We start from the raw sequence: 16658 nt of genomic DNA, 5'->3' as shown, positions 1-16658 counted from the left end.
AAGAACTCAAAGATGTCATTAATAACTTGAAATTTTTTTCCTTAGGAAAAGCTTGTGCCCAAGTAAACTTTTGACTACTTTTCAATTTAGATTTTGGTCTGTTTATATTTTTGTTGTTGTTGTTTAGTATTTGGGATGCCATTTGAGTTTAGTGGCTCTTTTAAGAAAGAATGTGAATGGCTTATGTTAAAAGATGTAATTTGTCATTGGTTCCAACCCTAGTACATGAAATTTATTATAATAATTTTAATTGGAAATAACCAGGCCCCATTTTAGAACATTTTTAAAAACGTTTCCTAGTTTGTTTTGATCAATTAGAATGTTTGTAAAACATTTGTTGGTAGTTTTAATGACTTTATATTACATTATTTGTGTTTTAATCATGTTAGTTTCATTAACTCTTACTCTGGTACAATAATATTGTGATTTGTATAGTAAAATATAGTCTGAAGTAAAATTACATTATATGTATTACTGATAATTAATCTTTGAATCCCTAATACCTAGTGAAATGTGTGGCTCATGGCAATATACTTAAAGGTTCCTAAATAAAATAGGTTCATTGGGAATTGAATTAGTGCCATACCACTGGAATCTCTACAAAAGCAATGCCACTAGGCAATAAAAGAATAGTGGCTAATTTTATTAAATGCCAACTCTGTGTCACTGTGCTGCGTACTTTTATGTATATTTTCATTTAATCCTCTCAAGGACCCTATAAGGTAGTTATTTTTATTTTTATTTTATAGATGATGAAAATGAGGCTTACTGAAATTAGGCACCTTGTTCAGTATCATCCTAAATAGAGGCAAAACAATGTTTATATTTTTCCTTCTAGACTATAAACTTCTTGAGAACAAGAATCATCTCTTATCTTTATGTTCTTAATGTTTAGTGCAGAGTCTGGAACATAATAGGTGCTCAGTAAATTGTTTCTGAACTATTAAAATTTACCATGTTTAATAAACATAAAACTATGATAAGGGAGATTTTATATCACAGTGGATCATTACCACCTATGTCTAATACTTCATGCTACTTCTCATTCATGTTCTTCTCATTCTTCTGATTTTAAATTGATGTTTGAATTCAAGGCATACCTAACTAACGAATAATATCCAATCCCATGCCCTAAATCTAAGGGTATTTTGTGAAATAAAGGGTATTGTGGAAGGTTTGGTTAATTCCCTTGCTTATCTAATAAAATGGCATTTAAGATAAGAAGCCTGTTATAATTTGGCCGCATTCTACTTTATTGGTCTTATTTCCTTCTTCCCTGATTATTCTCAATCTCTCCCTTCACCAGATAACTTGGTATTTCCTAAGTGTACTATGTAGTGCTTATTTCTGTGTTTTTAGTTATGTGTTAGCTCTCCCTGGAATGTCTTTCTGTCTTTCTGTTGTTTGATGAGTATCTACTTATTCATCAAGTCCCATTCCAAGTATCATTGCTTCTCCTAATACTTTCTTAGAACTTCCTGGTCATAATTATTTTTTCTTATAAGCTTCATTGTACCATCTGTATACCTCTATTATAACATATCACACTGTATCTTATTTATAAATCTTTTTCTCTGATGATGATGGTTCTTGAGCAGAGATTATATCTCTGTATCTTTTCTGTATCTTTCGTTCCTATTAGGGTATTGGAACATAGTATATGCTCAACAAACTTTGCTGTTACTGAAAAGCAGTTAGGATGAGCTGTCTTAAGCTCATAAATATGATCTAGAATTGACTTCTTTGTCCTCAGAATCTGGAGAACCATTAAAAGTCCTTGTCATTTCCCAAAACAGGTAAGGAACTATACCAACATACTGAGGAATTGACAGTACTGTAGTTCCTGGCTTTGAGGCTCCAAAGCTCAGCTCTGGACTTTCCCCAGAGAAGCAAAGCTTCTAAGTCTTGCTGCTACTGCTGCTGCTAAGTCACTTCAGTCATGTCTGACTCTGTGCGACCCCATAGACGGCAGCCCACCAGGCTTCCCGTCCCTGGGATTCTCCAGGCAAGAACACTGGAGTGGGTTGCCATTGCCTTCTCCAATGCATGAAAGTGAAAAGCGAAAGTGAAGTTGCTCAGTCGTGTCCGACTCTTAGCGACCCCATGGACTACAGCCCACCAGGCTCCTTCGTCCATGGGATTTTCCAGGCAAGAGTACTGGAGCGGGGTGCCATCGCCTTCTCCGTTCTAAGTCTTTCTTTTACTTAATTCCTTGCCTAACCAGGCACTCATTTATCCACTCATTACAGCATTCTTCTAAAGGAATTTCATTCACTCAGATAATATGTATTCAGTAGCTTGCTATATGTAAGACACTCATTAAGCTGCTAGTGTTATAGCAGTGAGCAAGAAGGATAAGTTCCATGTCCTCATGGATCCTCTGCTATGTATTATAAGTCCTCAATTCTGTTGAATAGGCCAATATTATCTCTGAATTTCAGCTTCTTCATTTAGAACTCATTGAAACAGCCCAAGAATAGCCTTCTATTTAAGTTGCTAACTTCTTATACTAGATTTTGCTTGGCTAGTGAAGAAAGATAATTCTGTGTTTGCTAATCAGTCATTAGAAATACCTTGTAACGTATTTCTAAGAAGGTTAAGAATTATTCTCGAGTGCTTCCTCACAAATTATAAGAACACCTAAAGGCAGTGAGAATCTGTGATCAGTAAATAATAGGATTAGGGGTAGCTTCTGCCACTTGAGCCTTCAGACCTGTGTCTATAATTCTGTCCTAGTTGTCTTCACTTAGATGTCCCATAGGTGCCTCAGAGTCAACATGTCCATACAGAATTTCCCATTTCCCCTCCACAGTGTTTTTCCTTTAGTATTTTTCCTCTTGGTGAATCACATCAACATATATCCAGTGATTTAAGGTAGAAAACTAGAAGTCATCCTTGACTTTCCCTTCTTCCTCACTGTCCCATATGAAATGCAGATGAGCAGGGATGAATGGTTGCCTGGAGAATCCCAGGGACGGGGGAGCCTCGTGGGCTGCCGACCCTGGGGTCGCACAGAGTCGGACACGACTGAAGCAACTTAGCAGCAGCAGCAGCAGCAACAAGGATGAATGGAATCCTAGTGATTCTGTCTCTTTACTATCTCTTGAATTCGTTGGTTCACTTCATCTTTCACTTGTAATTTCCTATTTTAAACCCTTGTCATTTCTTGCCTTAGTTATTGCCCTAATCTCTTCGTTGATTTACCTGCTTTTGGTAATGTCTTTTAACTGTCTCTTTTCCATTACACAGCCTTCTTACTGAAATACAAATCTGGTCATGTCACTCCCCAGCTTAATCTCCTTTATAAGTTCTTTCTTGTTTTCAGTATCAAATGGAAACGCTATATACTGGACTTTGATGATCTGATCCTGTTCATGTCTCCTGCCCCAGGTGCTGACCTTTTTGCCAGGAATTCTCTGTCTCCCACTTCCTCTTATTTGCAGCCTTGGAAAGGAAGCCTTTTTGGTATCTGGGTTTGATGCATATCCTGTTGCTCCCATGGCACCTTGTATAACATTTCTATCATGGCATTTATCATACTAGAATGGTGTTTTTTATTGCTGTGGGTTCAGACTAAGCTCCTTGAGAATAGGGACTGTGTTCATATCCCCATCATCTAGTACAGGATCTGGGTTAAATAAAGTCCTTTTTTGAAAGTTGGTGATGGACAAAGTTGACATTAGAAGCAAAGGTATAGATAGTAGTGTGCAGATCTGAGTTACATGGGCTTTGTTTCTAAACACTGGAATTGCTTGTTAACTTTCACAACAGTTGGATTTTGCTTTTGGAAACTCCCCTACTGTGTCTATTTGTTTTTGCCAGAGCAATTTCTGAAACCATTTTATTATATTGTTAGATGCACCAAACAGGGTAAAAATGAGTTTCTTCTTTGCAGTGATCAAAAAAGGAAATGTGTTTTAAAAAATGTAGACATTTTATTAAAGACTCTGTACATTTATTTAGGAACTCTGTTAGCCTTTATTAAATGTAGTTGTATAATGTCATTACCACAAAAGTTGGCTGAATTGCAAGTCATTTAGTTGTACTTTTAAGGAAATAGTGTTTTTATAATTCTCCAACTGGCCTGACACCAGCTGGATGTATTGCGATTTAATTCTGGTACTAACCACCTGGAGTTAATACACACACATGAATTAAGGCTTCACAAGACTGCCTTCATGTTAGATGGCAGTCTGAGCAGGGCCCCCAGGCCACCTGCCCTTTTGACCAAGTGACTATTAATTCAGGGATTCCCATGATCCTCTCATGTTTGATAATTCAGTAGAATGACTCACAGAACCCAGAAAAGTACTGTGAAGTGAAAGTCTCTCAGTCGTGTTTGACTCTTTGTGACTCCATGGACTGTATAGTGGGTAGCCTTTCCCTTCTCCAGGGGATCTTCCCAGCCCAGGGATCAAACCCAGGTCTCCCTCATTGCGGGCAGATTCTTTACCCACTGAGCCACAAGGGAAGCCCAGGGGAACCCAGGGATCAAACCCAGGTCTCTCACATTGTAGGCAGATTCTTTACCAGCTGAGCCACAAGGGAAGCCAGAAGGGAAGAAGAGTACTGTATGTACTTACAATTAAAGTATTATCATAAAGGGGTTTCCCTGCTAGCTCAGCTGGTAAAGAATCCGCCTTCAGTGCAGGAGATGCTGATTTGATTCAGTGAGGAAGACCTGGGTTTGATCCCTGGGTTGCAGGAGGGAAAGGCCACCCACTCCAGTATTCTGGCCTGGAGAATTTCATGGACTGTATAGTCCATGGCATCGCAAAGAGTTGGACATAACTGAACGACTTTCACTTCACTTCACTTCACAATTGAGGAACAGTCAAAAGAAGAGTCACATAAGGTGAGGTCTGGAAAGGTTCCTAGTGAAGAGCTTCCATGCCTTCTTCCTGTGGTGTCGCAGCACATCACCGTCCTGGTATGTGAAGGTACTCACCAACCAGAGGGCTTCACCAAGCTTCAGTGTCCAGAATTTTCATTTGTTGTTCAGTCGCTGTCATGTCTTATTCTTTGTGACCCCATGGACTGCAGCAATCCAAGCTTCCCTGTCCATCCCTGTCTCTTGGAGTTTGCTCAAAGTCATGTCCATTGGGTTTTCATTGGGGTTTCATTATGTAGGTATACTCCATTAAATCTTGGCCACTTGATTGAACTTGATCTCTAACTGTCCCTTTTTTGCCTAGGGGTCACACTGGCTCAAAAGTCCAAATCCTGTGTTGGCATGGGTGGTCTTTCTGGTGACCAGGCCCCTGCCTCACCCCTTCCTTATCCACCAGCTAACAAGGGGACCCATGGAAGTCACCTAATTAGCATAGCAAACATACTCCTGTTACTTAGGAAATTCCAAGGGTTTCAAAATTTCCATGCCAGAAATCCAGGACAAAAATTAGACACAATTTTTATTATATAATGTGGTATTTTAGAGTTAGGAATTTAAAAAATTAATTCAAATTACTTATTTAGAAATGGTTGATGAAAGCATGTCTTTTGTTTTTGAAAATAATATTTCCATATTAATCTCTCTTTAACTTCTAAACCAGAACATCTTCAACAAAAATTGAAATTGCTACCCCACATTCTGTAACTATTTATTTTATATATTTAGGTATTCCCAGTTCCAAAAGGAGTACAGCTTAGATGAAGTGATGACGTCTCGAAAAATTTTTGACTTTTTGACAGTCTTACAATGTTGGTAAGAAAAACACATTTTAATATTTAATAGAAGTACTATCCCTTCTCCCCGACTCCCACCCCTTGGGTAAACCTTAGGCTCTGTATCTGGGTATATCTGTGTCTGTACGTGCTTTTATAGAACTCCTGTGTATAGAACTCCTAAGTATAGTCCTTACACTGGAGTGAGCACCCTTACTTTCTGTTTTTGTCTAGAGACAGGCTGTCTTTTCTCTTTGAATATTATATATTTTACTTCCTTCTCTCATGCCTTTCACCTACTCTGTTCTAATAGTGTTTATTCATTTAAATGCAACTTGGGACAGTGGAAACCAAAGATTTTTCCCTTGATCATTTCATTTCCTCTGTTGTATATTTCTACTGTAGGAAATTTTACTCAATTATAGTAACTAAGAATAAAGGTAAAACAAGAAAAAAGTTGTAGCTCTAATAATGATAGCAGCCCCATCTTGAAAATTGCTTGACATTATCTGTCTCCTAGAAAACTGAATTAATATTGCATAGCTCCCACCTATGTTTAATAATCACCTGGGTGTGTCCTGGAGATCCTGGCTGGGATGCAAATGAACAAGTGGTGTTCGTTTTGATCTGTTGCAGTATAAAGATCTGCCCATTTTTAAAGTACAACTCAACTCAGAGAGAGCTTCCCTGATAGCTCAGTTGGTAAAGAATCCACGTGCAATGCAGGAGACCCCGGTTCAATTCCTGGGTCGGGAAGTTCTGCTGGAGAAGGGATAGGCTACCCACTCCCGTATTCTTGGGCTTCCCTTGTGGCTCAGCAGGTAAAGAATCGGCCTGCAATGTGGGAGACCTGGGTTTGATCCCTGGGTTGGGAAGATCCCCTGAAGAAGGGAAAGGCTACCCACTCCAATATTCTGGCCTGGAGAATTCCATGAACTGTACAGTCCATGGGGTCCCAAAGAGTTGGACATGACTGAGTGACTTTCACTTTCACTTTCAATTCAGAGAAAGCTTCTTGTATTTGCTACCTTCTTTCACAGCCTGCTGTAAGGAGAAGGCCTATTTTGAGATCAGTTCAGTTCAGTCACTCAGTCATGTCCTACTCTTTGCAACCCCGTGGACTGCAGCACACCAGGCTTCCCTGTCCATCACCAACTTCCAGAACTTACTAAAACTCATTTCCATCGAGTTGGTGATGCCATCCAACTATCTCACCCTCTGTAGTCCCCTTCTCCTCCCACCTTCAATCTTTCCCAGCATCAGGGTCTTTTCCAATGAGTCAGTTCTTCACATTAGGTGGCCAAAGTGGGAGTTTCAGCTTCAGCATCATTCCTTCCAATGAATATTCAGGACTGATTTCCTTTACAATTGACTGGTTTTATCTCCTTTCAGTCCAAGGGACTCTCAAGAGTCTTCTCCAACACCACAGTTCAAAAGCATCAATTCTTCGGCATTCAGCTTCCTTTATAGTCCAATTCTCACATCTGCACATGACTACTGGAAAAACCATAGCTTTGACTAGATGGATTTGTTGGCAATATGCTTTTTTTGAATATGCTGTCTAGGTGGACTTCCCTGGTGGCTCAGACGGTTAAGCGTCTGTCTACAATGTGGGAGACCTGGGTTCGATCCCTGGGTTGGGAAGTTCCCTGGAGAAGGAAATGGCAATCCACTCCAGTACTATTGCCTGGAAAATCCCATGGACAGAGGAGTCTGGTAGGCTAAGTCCATGGGGTCGCAAAGAGTCAGACATGACTGAGCGATCTTCACCGTAATCATTGCTGTCTAGGTTGGTCATAGCTTTTCTTCCAAGAAGCAAGTGCCTTTTAATTTCATGGCTGCAGTCACCATCTGCAGTGATTTTGGAGCCTAAGAAAATAAGTCTGTCACTGTTTCCATTGTTTCCCCATCTATTTCCCATGAAGTGATGGGACTGGATGCCATGATCCTCGTTTTTTGAATGTTGAGTTTCAAGCCAGCTTTTTCACCCTCCTCTTTCACTTTCATCAAGAGGCTCTTTAGTTCCTCTTTGCTTTCTGCCATAAGGGTGGTGTCATCTGCATATCTGAGGTTATTGATATTTCTCCCGGCAATCTTGATTCCTGCTTGTGTTTCATCTAGCCCAGCATTTCTCATAATGTACTCTGCATATAAATTAAATAAGCAGGATGACAATATACAGCCTTGATGTACTCCTTCCAATTTGGAGCCAGTGTGTTGTTCCATGTCCAGTTCTAACTGTTGCTTCTTGACCTGCTTACAGATTTCTCAGGAGGCGGGTCAGGTGGTCTGGTATTCCCCTTTCTTGAAGAATTTTTCACAGTCTGTTGTGATCCACGCAGTAAATGGCTTGGCTTAGTCAATAAAACAGAAGTAGATGTTTTTTCTGAAACTCTTGCTTTATCAATGATCCAGCAGAGGTTGGCAATTTGATCTCTGGTTCCTCTGCCTTTTCTAAATTCAGCTTGAACATCTGGAAGTTCATGGTTCATGTATTACTGAAGCCTGGCTTGGAGAATCTTGAGCATTACTTTGCTAGTGTGTGAGATGTGTGCAATTGTGTGGTAGTTTGGGCATTCTTTGGTATTGCCTTTCTTTGGGATTGGAATGAAAACTGTCCTTTTCCAGTCCTGTGGCCACTGATGAGTTTTCCAAATTTGCTGGCATATGGAGTGCAGCACTTTCACAGCATCATCTTTTAGGATTGAAATAGCTCAACTGGAATTCCATCACCTCCATTAGCTTTGTTCGTAGTGATGCTTCCTACGGCCCACTTGACTTCACATTCCAGGATGTCTGGCTCTAGGTGAGTGACCACACCATCGTGATTATCTTGGTTGTGAAGATCTTTTTTGTATAGTTCTTCTGTGTATTCTTGCCACCTCTTCTTAATATCATCTGCTTTTGTTAGGTCCACACCATTTCTGTCCTTTATTGTGCCCATCTTTGCATGAAATGTTCCCTTGGTATCTCTAATTTTCTTGAAGATATCTCTAGTGTTTCCCATTCTATTATTTTCCTCTATTTCTTTGCACTGATCACTGAGGAAGGCTTTCTTATCTCTCCTTAAGCAGATCACAAAAGTCTTAACCAAACCATGGATTTTCTGGTATCTCCTATTCCATCATTTCCCATTTTTCAAAAGGATTTCAGGACTGATTATTTGAGAGAGAACAAAGTTGGAGCTAGTTAGGCCTAGAGTAAAATCTTTATTGTATTAGCTTAGAAATAACATTGTGGACTCCTCAGAAGTCACCAGAAAATACCTTGTGTGTCTGCAAAGGCAAACCTGGAATTCTTTGCAGTAAGAACTTTTGGGGAGAGACCCATAGAGTCTAAGCAGTGATCGGCAGCCTTTAAGTTCTTGCTAGAGGTTCAATCTTCAGATGAGAAGCATGTGTAATTTTTAACTACGGGTATTACTAGGACAGTCCAGTGACCAGCAAGCATCCTCTCCCTGCCTGTCTTTCCACATTGTAAGAACTCCTAGTCTGAAATCCTAGGATTGAAGTGAACAGGATATCAATAACCATTTTACCTCCTCTTAGTCCCACTTCAGATGGTGCTGCCGCAGCAATTTTGGCTAGTGAAGCATTTGTACAGAAGCATAACCTGAAACCCAAAGCTGTGGAAATTTTGGCTCAAGAGATGGTGACTGATATGCCAAGCTCATTTGAAGGAAAAAGCATTATTAAAATGGTGTGTCTCAGGTTCTGTTTTATTAATCAGTTGAGGGATTTCTTTTTAAAAGTTTAAAGTGACATCATGTCATCAGCTCTGAAAGTTTATTTACTTGAAAAAAATTGGTCTAGAAAATTTAGTATTGTAACCCATCATTTAAGAATCTAAGGGAAAATCACTTATGAGAACATATGGACTTCTAACTAACTAGTGTTCTATTTTAAAAAATTATGGAATGATTAAATATGCCCAGAACTCCAGTCTTATAGAATTTAAAAAAAAAAAAAAAACAAGGATGTTTTGAGGAACTTTTTGACCCTTAGCACTTTAAAAATTCTGACTGCAGATTGAGTACAAAATGGAGGAAGTAAAAAAAATGAGAATTCTGAGCCAGAACTCTAGGTTGAATATTTGAAGATACATACATATATACATATAAAAATATGCATTGTGTACACACATATATGTAAGTAAGCATATGGTTTACATTAGAGTTTATAAAATGATTTTATAATAAGTCTTTGAATTTTAAAATGTTTCTATAAGTTCCCCAAGATAGGGTATGGTAGAGGTAGAACTTAGGTTTTTCCAATTGTAGTACATTTTCCATTATATCACAATTTTATTGCTTGGAAAAGAGTTGAGTTTGCAAGTTAAAGGGTGTTAAAAGCATGAATATTGGAAAAATGATTTGAATCCTACATGATCTTCTGTTGATAAAAGAAGATTATTTACTTTCATGTAGAAATTCACCCATATTTTTCAGTGAATCATAATAGTCTCTTGATAAATCTCTTCAGTCTACCACAACTGTATATTGTGGTTTAACAGAGTTTTGTAACAGCACTGGATATGGCATGAGGAATTATAAATCCTTTTTATATATCTGATTTAAAATTCTATTCTTTATAGTACAGAATTTAATGTATATGTCCATTGTCTCTCCTGGATATTTTATTTGGACTTTCTGTATAATATAGAATTAACTGAGATTTCAACATTTATGGACAATCCTTAACTGTAAAGGTTATACATATATTAATCTTTTATAATCCTTACATGAAAGTCCCTGTTTTGATACCTTTAATTTATTTATATATGATTTTGGTTTTAGGTTGGTTTTGATATGAGTAAAGAAGCTGCCAGAAGGTGCTATGAGAAATCTGGCCTGAGACCAAGTGATATTGACGTAATAGAACTTCACGATTGCTTTTCTGCCAATGAACTTATTACTTACGAAGCACTGGGACTGTGTCCAGAAGGTAATATCTCTGATGAGGTGCAGATTAACTTACTACATTTCACTAAGAAAATTTCACTTTCATCATCGAAACAAAATAATTCACTAATTGCTTTCCCTTCTATGTTGGCTCTGCCACACTGTGCTAAGTGAATGTAAGCTCTCTTAATGCTGGACTTTAAGAATTGTAGTTTTGGACAGTACCAAACAAGATGACAGAATATATAAATGGTTTAATTTATGTAAATCAAGGGTACTTGTAATACACTGTTAAGTAAAAAAAAAAAGAAAAATCACTTATGTAATTATAGGTATTTCAGATGTGTTTGAACAAAGACCTGCAGAAGGGAAAATGAGAAGACTAGTTGGTGGGATCTGGAGATTTTTTTTGTTTGTTTCTAAAGTGGTTGTACCATTTTCCACTACTACTAACAGTATGTGAGATTTTACTTGCTTCATGTTCTTGTCAACAGTTGATGTGATCAGTTTTTAAAATTTGAATCATTTAAGAGACTATATACTGATGTTTTAATTTTCATTTTAATTTGCTTATCCCTGATTACTAATGATGTTGAGCATCTTTTCTTGTGTTTGTTGATATTTCATGTATCTTTTGTGAAGTGTTTGTTCAGATCTTTTGCCTTTTGATTATTGGGTTAGTTTTCTTCTTTATTATGTTGTAAAATTTATATATATTCTGGATACAAGTAATGTATCTGATATATGTGGGCTGTGAACTTTTTCTCCCAGTCTGTGACTTGTCTATTGTTTTTTTATTTTTGGCTGTTCTAGGTCTTTATTACTACACTTGCTGTCTTTTTGTTTTATTAATGATGTCTCTTGCAGGACAAATTTAAAACATTTTGATTATCAGTTACATATATTTTAATCAATTTTTAAAGATTTATTTTTTAATGGAAGGATAGTTGCTTTATAGCAACTATTGTTTTCTGTCAAACATCAACATGAATCAGCCATATGTGTACATGTATCCCCTCCTTCTTGAACCTTCCTCCCATCTCCCTCCTCATCCCACCCCTCTAGGTTGATACAGAGCCCCTATTTGAGTTCCCTGAGACATAGCAAATTCTCATGGGCTATCTATTTTACATATGGTAAGGTAAGTTTCCATGTTACTCGCTCCATGCATCTCACCCTCTCCTCCCCTCTCCCTGTGTTCATAAATCTGTTCTCTATGTCTGTTTCTCCATTGCTGCCTTGCAAATAAATTCAATGGTACCATCTTTCTAGATTCCACATATATGCGTTATTATATGATATTTATCTTTCTATTTTTGAATTACTTCACTCTGTATAATAGGCTCTAGGTTCATCCACCAATTAGAACTGACTCAAATGCATTCCTTTTTATGGCTGAGTAATATTCCATTGTGTATATGTACCACAACTTCTTTATCCATTCATCTGTTGATGGACATCTAGGCTGCTTCTGTGTTCTAGTTATAATAAATAGTGCTGCAGTGAACATTGGGTACCTGTGTCTTTTTCAATTTTGATTTCCTCTGGGTGTATGCCTAGGAGTGGGATTTCTGGATCATATGGTGGTTTTATTCCTAGTTTTTTAAGGAATCTCCATACCATCTTCCAAAGTGACTGTATCAGTTTATATTCCCACCAACAGTGCAAGATGGTTCCCTTTTCTCCACACCCTCTCCAGCATTTATTGTTTGTAGACTTTTTGATGATGGCCATTCTATCTGGTGTGAGGTGATATCCCATTGTAGTTTTGATTTGCATTTCTCAAATAATGAGCGATGTTGAGCATCTTTTCATGTGTTTGTTACCATCTGTATGTCTTCTTTGGAGAAATGTCTGTTTAGGTCTTTCCCCACTTTTTGATTAGGTTGTTTGTATTCCTGGTATTGAGTTGTATGAGCTGCTTATGTATTTTGAAAATTAATCCTTTGTCAGTTGTTTCATTTGCTCTTATTTTCTCCCATTCTGAGAGTTGTCTTTTTATCTTGTTTATAGTTTCCTTTGTTGTGCAAAAGCTTTTAAGTTAATTAGGTCTCACTTGTTTACTTTTGTTTTTATTTCCATTACTCTAGGAGGTGGGTCATAGAGGATTTTGCTTTGATTTATGTCACTTATGATTTATGTCAGTGTTCTGCTTATGTTTTCCTCTTAAGAGTTTTATAGTTTCTTGTCTTACATTCAGGTCTTTAATCCATTTTGAGTTTATCTTTGTGTATGGTGTTAGAAGTGCTCTAATTTCATTCTTTTACATGTAGCTGTCCAGTTTTTCCAGCACCATTTATTGAAGAGGCTGTCTTTGCCCCATTGTATATTCTTGCCTCCTTTTTCAAAAATAAGGTACTTATAGGTGCATGGGTTTATTTCTGGGCTTTCTATTTTGTTCCATTGGTCTATATTTCTATTCTTGTGCCAGTACCATACTGTCTTGATGACTGTAGCTTTGTAGTATAATCTGAAGTCAGGAAGGTTGATTCCTCCAGCTCCATTCTTCTTTCTCAAGATTGCTTTGGCTATTTGAGATCGTTTGTGTTTTCATATGAATTGTGAAATATTTTGTTCTAGTTCTGTGAAAAATGCCATTGGTAATTTGATAGGGATTGCATTGAATCTATAGATTGTGTTTGGTAGTATAATCATTTTCACAAGATTGTAGTCATTTTCACAAGATTGATTCTTCCTACCCAGGAATGTGGAAATCTCTCCATCTGTTTATGTCATCTTTGATTTCTTTCATCAGTGTCTTAAAATTTTCTGTGTACAGCTCTTTTGTCTCCTTAGGTAGGTTTATTCCTAGATATTTTATTCTTTTGTTGCAATGGTGAATGGGATTGATTCCTTAATTTCTCTTTCTTATTTTTCATTGTTAGTATATGGGAATGCAAGTAATTTCTGTGTATTGATTTTGTATCCTGTGACTTTGCTAAATTCACTTTAATCAACTTTTTAATGGTTCAGGCTTTTTATATTCTAAGAAACTCATCTACCCCAAGATTGTAAAGATTATCTTCTGTTTTTATTCTAGGGTTTCTATAGTTTTAATTTTACTTTGAAGTATATGATCTATTTTGAGTCAGTTCTTATGTTTGGTATAAGATAAAGGTTGATACTGTTCTTTTTATTCCTATACTCAACCATTTATTGGAATGACTTTTCTCTCCATTGAATTGCTTTGGCAGCTTTGTCAAAAATTGCCATATACATGAAGATCCATTTTTAGATTCTATCTTCTGTTCCATTGATCTCCATGTCTATCTTTCACCAATATCAAATTATTTTTGGCTACTATGTTTATTCTACTCTACTATATTAGATGGGATAAGTTCTCCACCTTTGTTCTTTTTAGAAATCATTTTGCATGTTTTAGGTCCTTTGTATCACCATGTACATATCAGAATTAATTTGTCAATTTCTATAAAGTAAAAAGCTTGTTGGAATTTTCATTGTGATTTTATTGAGTCTTGCATCTGTGATTTTATTGAGTCTTCCCATCACTTCATGGCAAATAGATGGGAAACAATGGAAACAATGGATTTTCTTGGGTTCCAAAATCACTGTAGATGGTGACTGCAGCCATGAATTTAAAATATGCTTGCTCCTTGGAAGAAAAGCTATGACCAACCTAGACAGCATATTAAAAAGCAGAGATACTACTTTGCCAACAAAGGTCTGTCTAGTCAAAGCTATGGTTTTTCCAGTAGTCATATATGGATGTGAGAGCTGGACAATAAAAAAGACTGAGTGCCAAAGAAATGATGCTTTTGAACTGTGGTGTTGGAGAAGACTCTTGAGAGTCCCTTGGACTGCAAGGAGATCCAACCAGTCAATCCTAAAGGAGATCAGTCCTGGGTGTTCATTGGAAGGACTGATGCTGAAGCCAAAACTCCAATAGTTTGGCCACCTCATGCGAAGAGTTAACTCATTTGAAAAGACCCTGATGCTGGGAAAGATTGGGGGCAGGAGGAGTAGGGGACAACAGAGGATGAGATGGCTAGATGGCATATCTGACTTGATGGGCATGAATTTGAGCAAGCTCTGGGAGTTGGTGATAGACAGGGAAGCCTGGCATTCTGTAGTCCACAGGGTCACAAAGACTCAGACACGACTGAGCGACTGTACTGAACTGAGCTAGATTCATTTAGAGAGAATTGTCATCTTAACAGTGTTAACTCTTTAAACCATTATATGTGTATATCTCCTTTAGCTTCTAACAGGATGCTTCTTGTTTTCAGTATAGGTCTTTTGTTAGGTTTTATTCCTTGGAATTAAAATTCCAATGATTTTTGGTGTATTTTAACCTTCATTTCCCAATATCTGCTGATAGTATGAAAGAATGCAATTGATTTGAAAAAAGGTTGAAAACTGTGACTTTGCTAAATCCATTTATTCTAATAGTTATTTTCCAGATTATGAGTGATTTTTCTATGTAAACAATCATGCCATTTGCCAATGACAGTTTTACATCTTCCTTTCTGATATTTTTATTTTTTCTTACCTTACTGCAATGACTGTGAGCTTTAGTATCATATTGAATAGAAGTAGTGAAAGTGGTCATCATTACCTTGGTCCTGATCTCAGGGGATACAATTTAATCTTTCACCATTATGTGTGTTAGACACAGTTTTTTTGTTTGTTTGTTTGTTTTGTTTTTGTTTTTGGCTGTTGTTGATGCCATTTATCATGTTGAGAAAGTTACCTACTATTCTTTGTTTGCTGAGTTTTTTTTTTTTTTAAATCATGAAGGGGTGTTGGATTTTAAAAATTCTTCTACATCTATTAAAATGATCATATGGGTTTTTCCTTTGTTTTGTTGACATGAATTACATTGATTGATTTCAAATGTTAAATTAAGCTTGTGTTTCTGGGATTAATTTTACTTGGTCATATTATTTAACCTTTTAATATATTGTTAGATTCAGTTTACTAGCATTTTGTGAATAATATTTGCTTATATATTCATGAAGTATATTTATCTATAGTTTTCTTTTCCTAGTTGTTTTATGCTGATCCCTGAAAATAAATTGAGTAGTGGTCGCTCATTCTAATTTTCTAAAATTGTTTGTATAAATTAATGTTACTTCTTCTTTGACTATTTCATAGAATTTACTGGTATAATCACGTAGTTTAAAGTTTTCTTTGGCAGTATGTTTTCAACAAATTAATATTTATTAATAGAGACAGACATATTTATATTTTTTGTTTCTTCCTGTGTCTATTAATTTTGGCAAGATACCTTTTTTCAAAAAAGTTGTTTATTTCATTTAAGTAGTCAGATTTGTCAGCTGAAGTTGTTCAGAGTGTTCTGTTTTTATTCTTTTAATTTCTATAGAATCCATGGTTACTTTTTTTTATTCCTGATGTTGATGTTTTTTGTTCTTTATCCTTTTTTTCCTTCATCTGCCTACCTAGAGGTTTGCCACTTTTGTTGAGCTTTAGCAAGATTTGGCTTTTGACTTTGTTGTTGTCTTTTTTCCCCCTCTACTTCACTGATTTTTGCTTTTCATTATTTCTCTCCTTTAATTTACTTTGGGTTTACTTGACTTTTTTTTTTAAGTTTCTTATGACAGATGATTTATTTTAGATCTTTCTCCATTTCTAATGTAGTATGTAAAGCTATATGTTTTTCTCTGAGCAGTATGTTAGCTGCATTCCACAGATATTTTTAAAAATTTATTTATTTATTTTAATTGGAGGCTAATTGGAGTACAGTATTGTAGTGCTTTTTGCCATACATTGACATGAATTAACCATGGGTATACATGTGTTCCCCATCCTGAACCCCTCCCACCTCCCTCCGCATCCCATCCCTCAGGGTCTCCCAATGCCCCGGCCCTGAGCTCCCTGTCTCATGCATTGAACCTGGACTGGCAATCCATTTCACATATAGTAATATACATGTTTCAGTGCATTTCTCTCAAATCATCCCACCCTCGCCTTCTCCCACAGAATCCAATAGTCTGTTCTTTACATCTGTGTCTCTTTTGCTGTCTCACATATAGGGTCATCATTACCATCTTTCTAACTTGCACATATATGCGTTAATATACTGTATTGGTGTTTTTCTTTCTGAGTTACTTCA

The 16658-nt window shown here is 36.8% G+C and overlaps 1 protein-coding gene across 2 annotated transcripts in view; it reads left to right on the top strand.

The window, feature by feature from the left end:
- LOC133244577 (sterol carrier protein 2) overlaps nucleotides 1–16658 on the top strand; it is a 119518-nt gene that overhangs the window by 42255 nt on the left and 60605 nt on the right. The window contains exons 8-10 of one of the 2 annotated variants that reach the window (XM_061411939.1): nucleotides 5618–5704; nucleotides 9213–9363; nucleotides 10460–10607. In XM_061411939.1, the coding sequence (XP_061267923.1) occupies nucleotides 5618–5704; nucleotides 9213–9363; nucleotides 10460–10607 (386 nt within the window). The remainder of the gene's footprint in view (nucleotides 1–5617; nucleotides 5705–9212; nucleotides 9364–10459; nucleotides 10608–16658) is intronic. The other variant, XM_061411941.1, reaches the window with a different exon arrangement.

This window comes from Bos javanicus, chromosome 3 (genome assembly GCF_032452875.1).
Source record: "Bos javanicus breed banteng chromosome 3, ARS-OSU_banteng_1.0, whole genome shotgun sequence".
Classification (NCBI taxonomy): Eukaryota; Metazoa; Chordata; class Mammalia; order Artiodactyla; family Bovidae; genus Bos; species Bos javanicus.
Note: the sequence above shows the minus strand (reverse complement) of the source record. Positions and strands in the feature narration are given on the sequence as shown.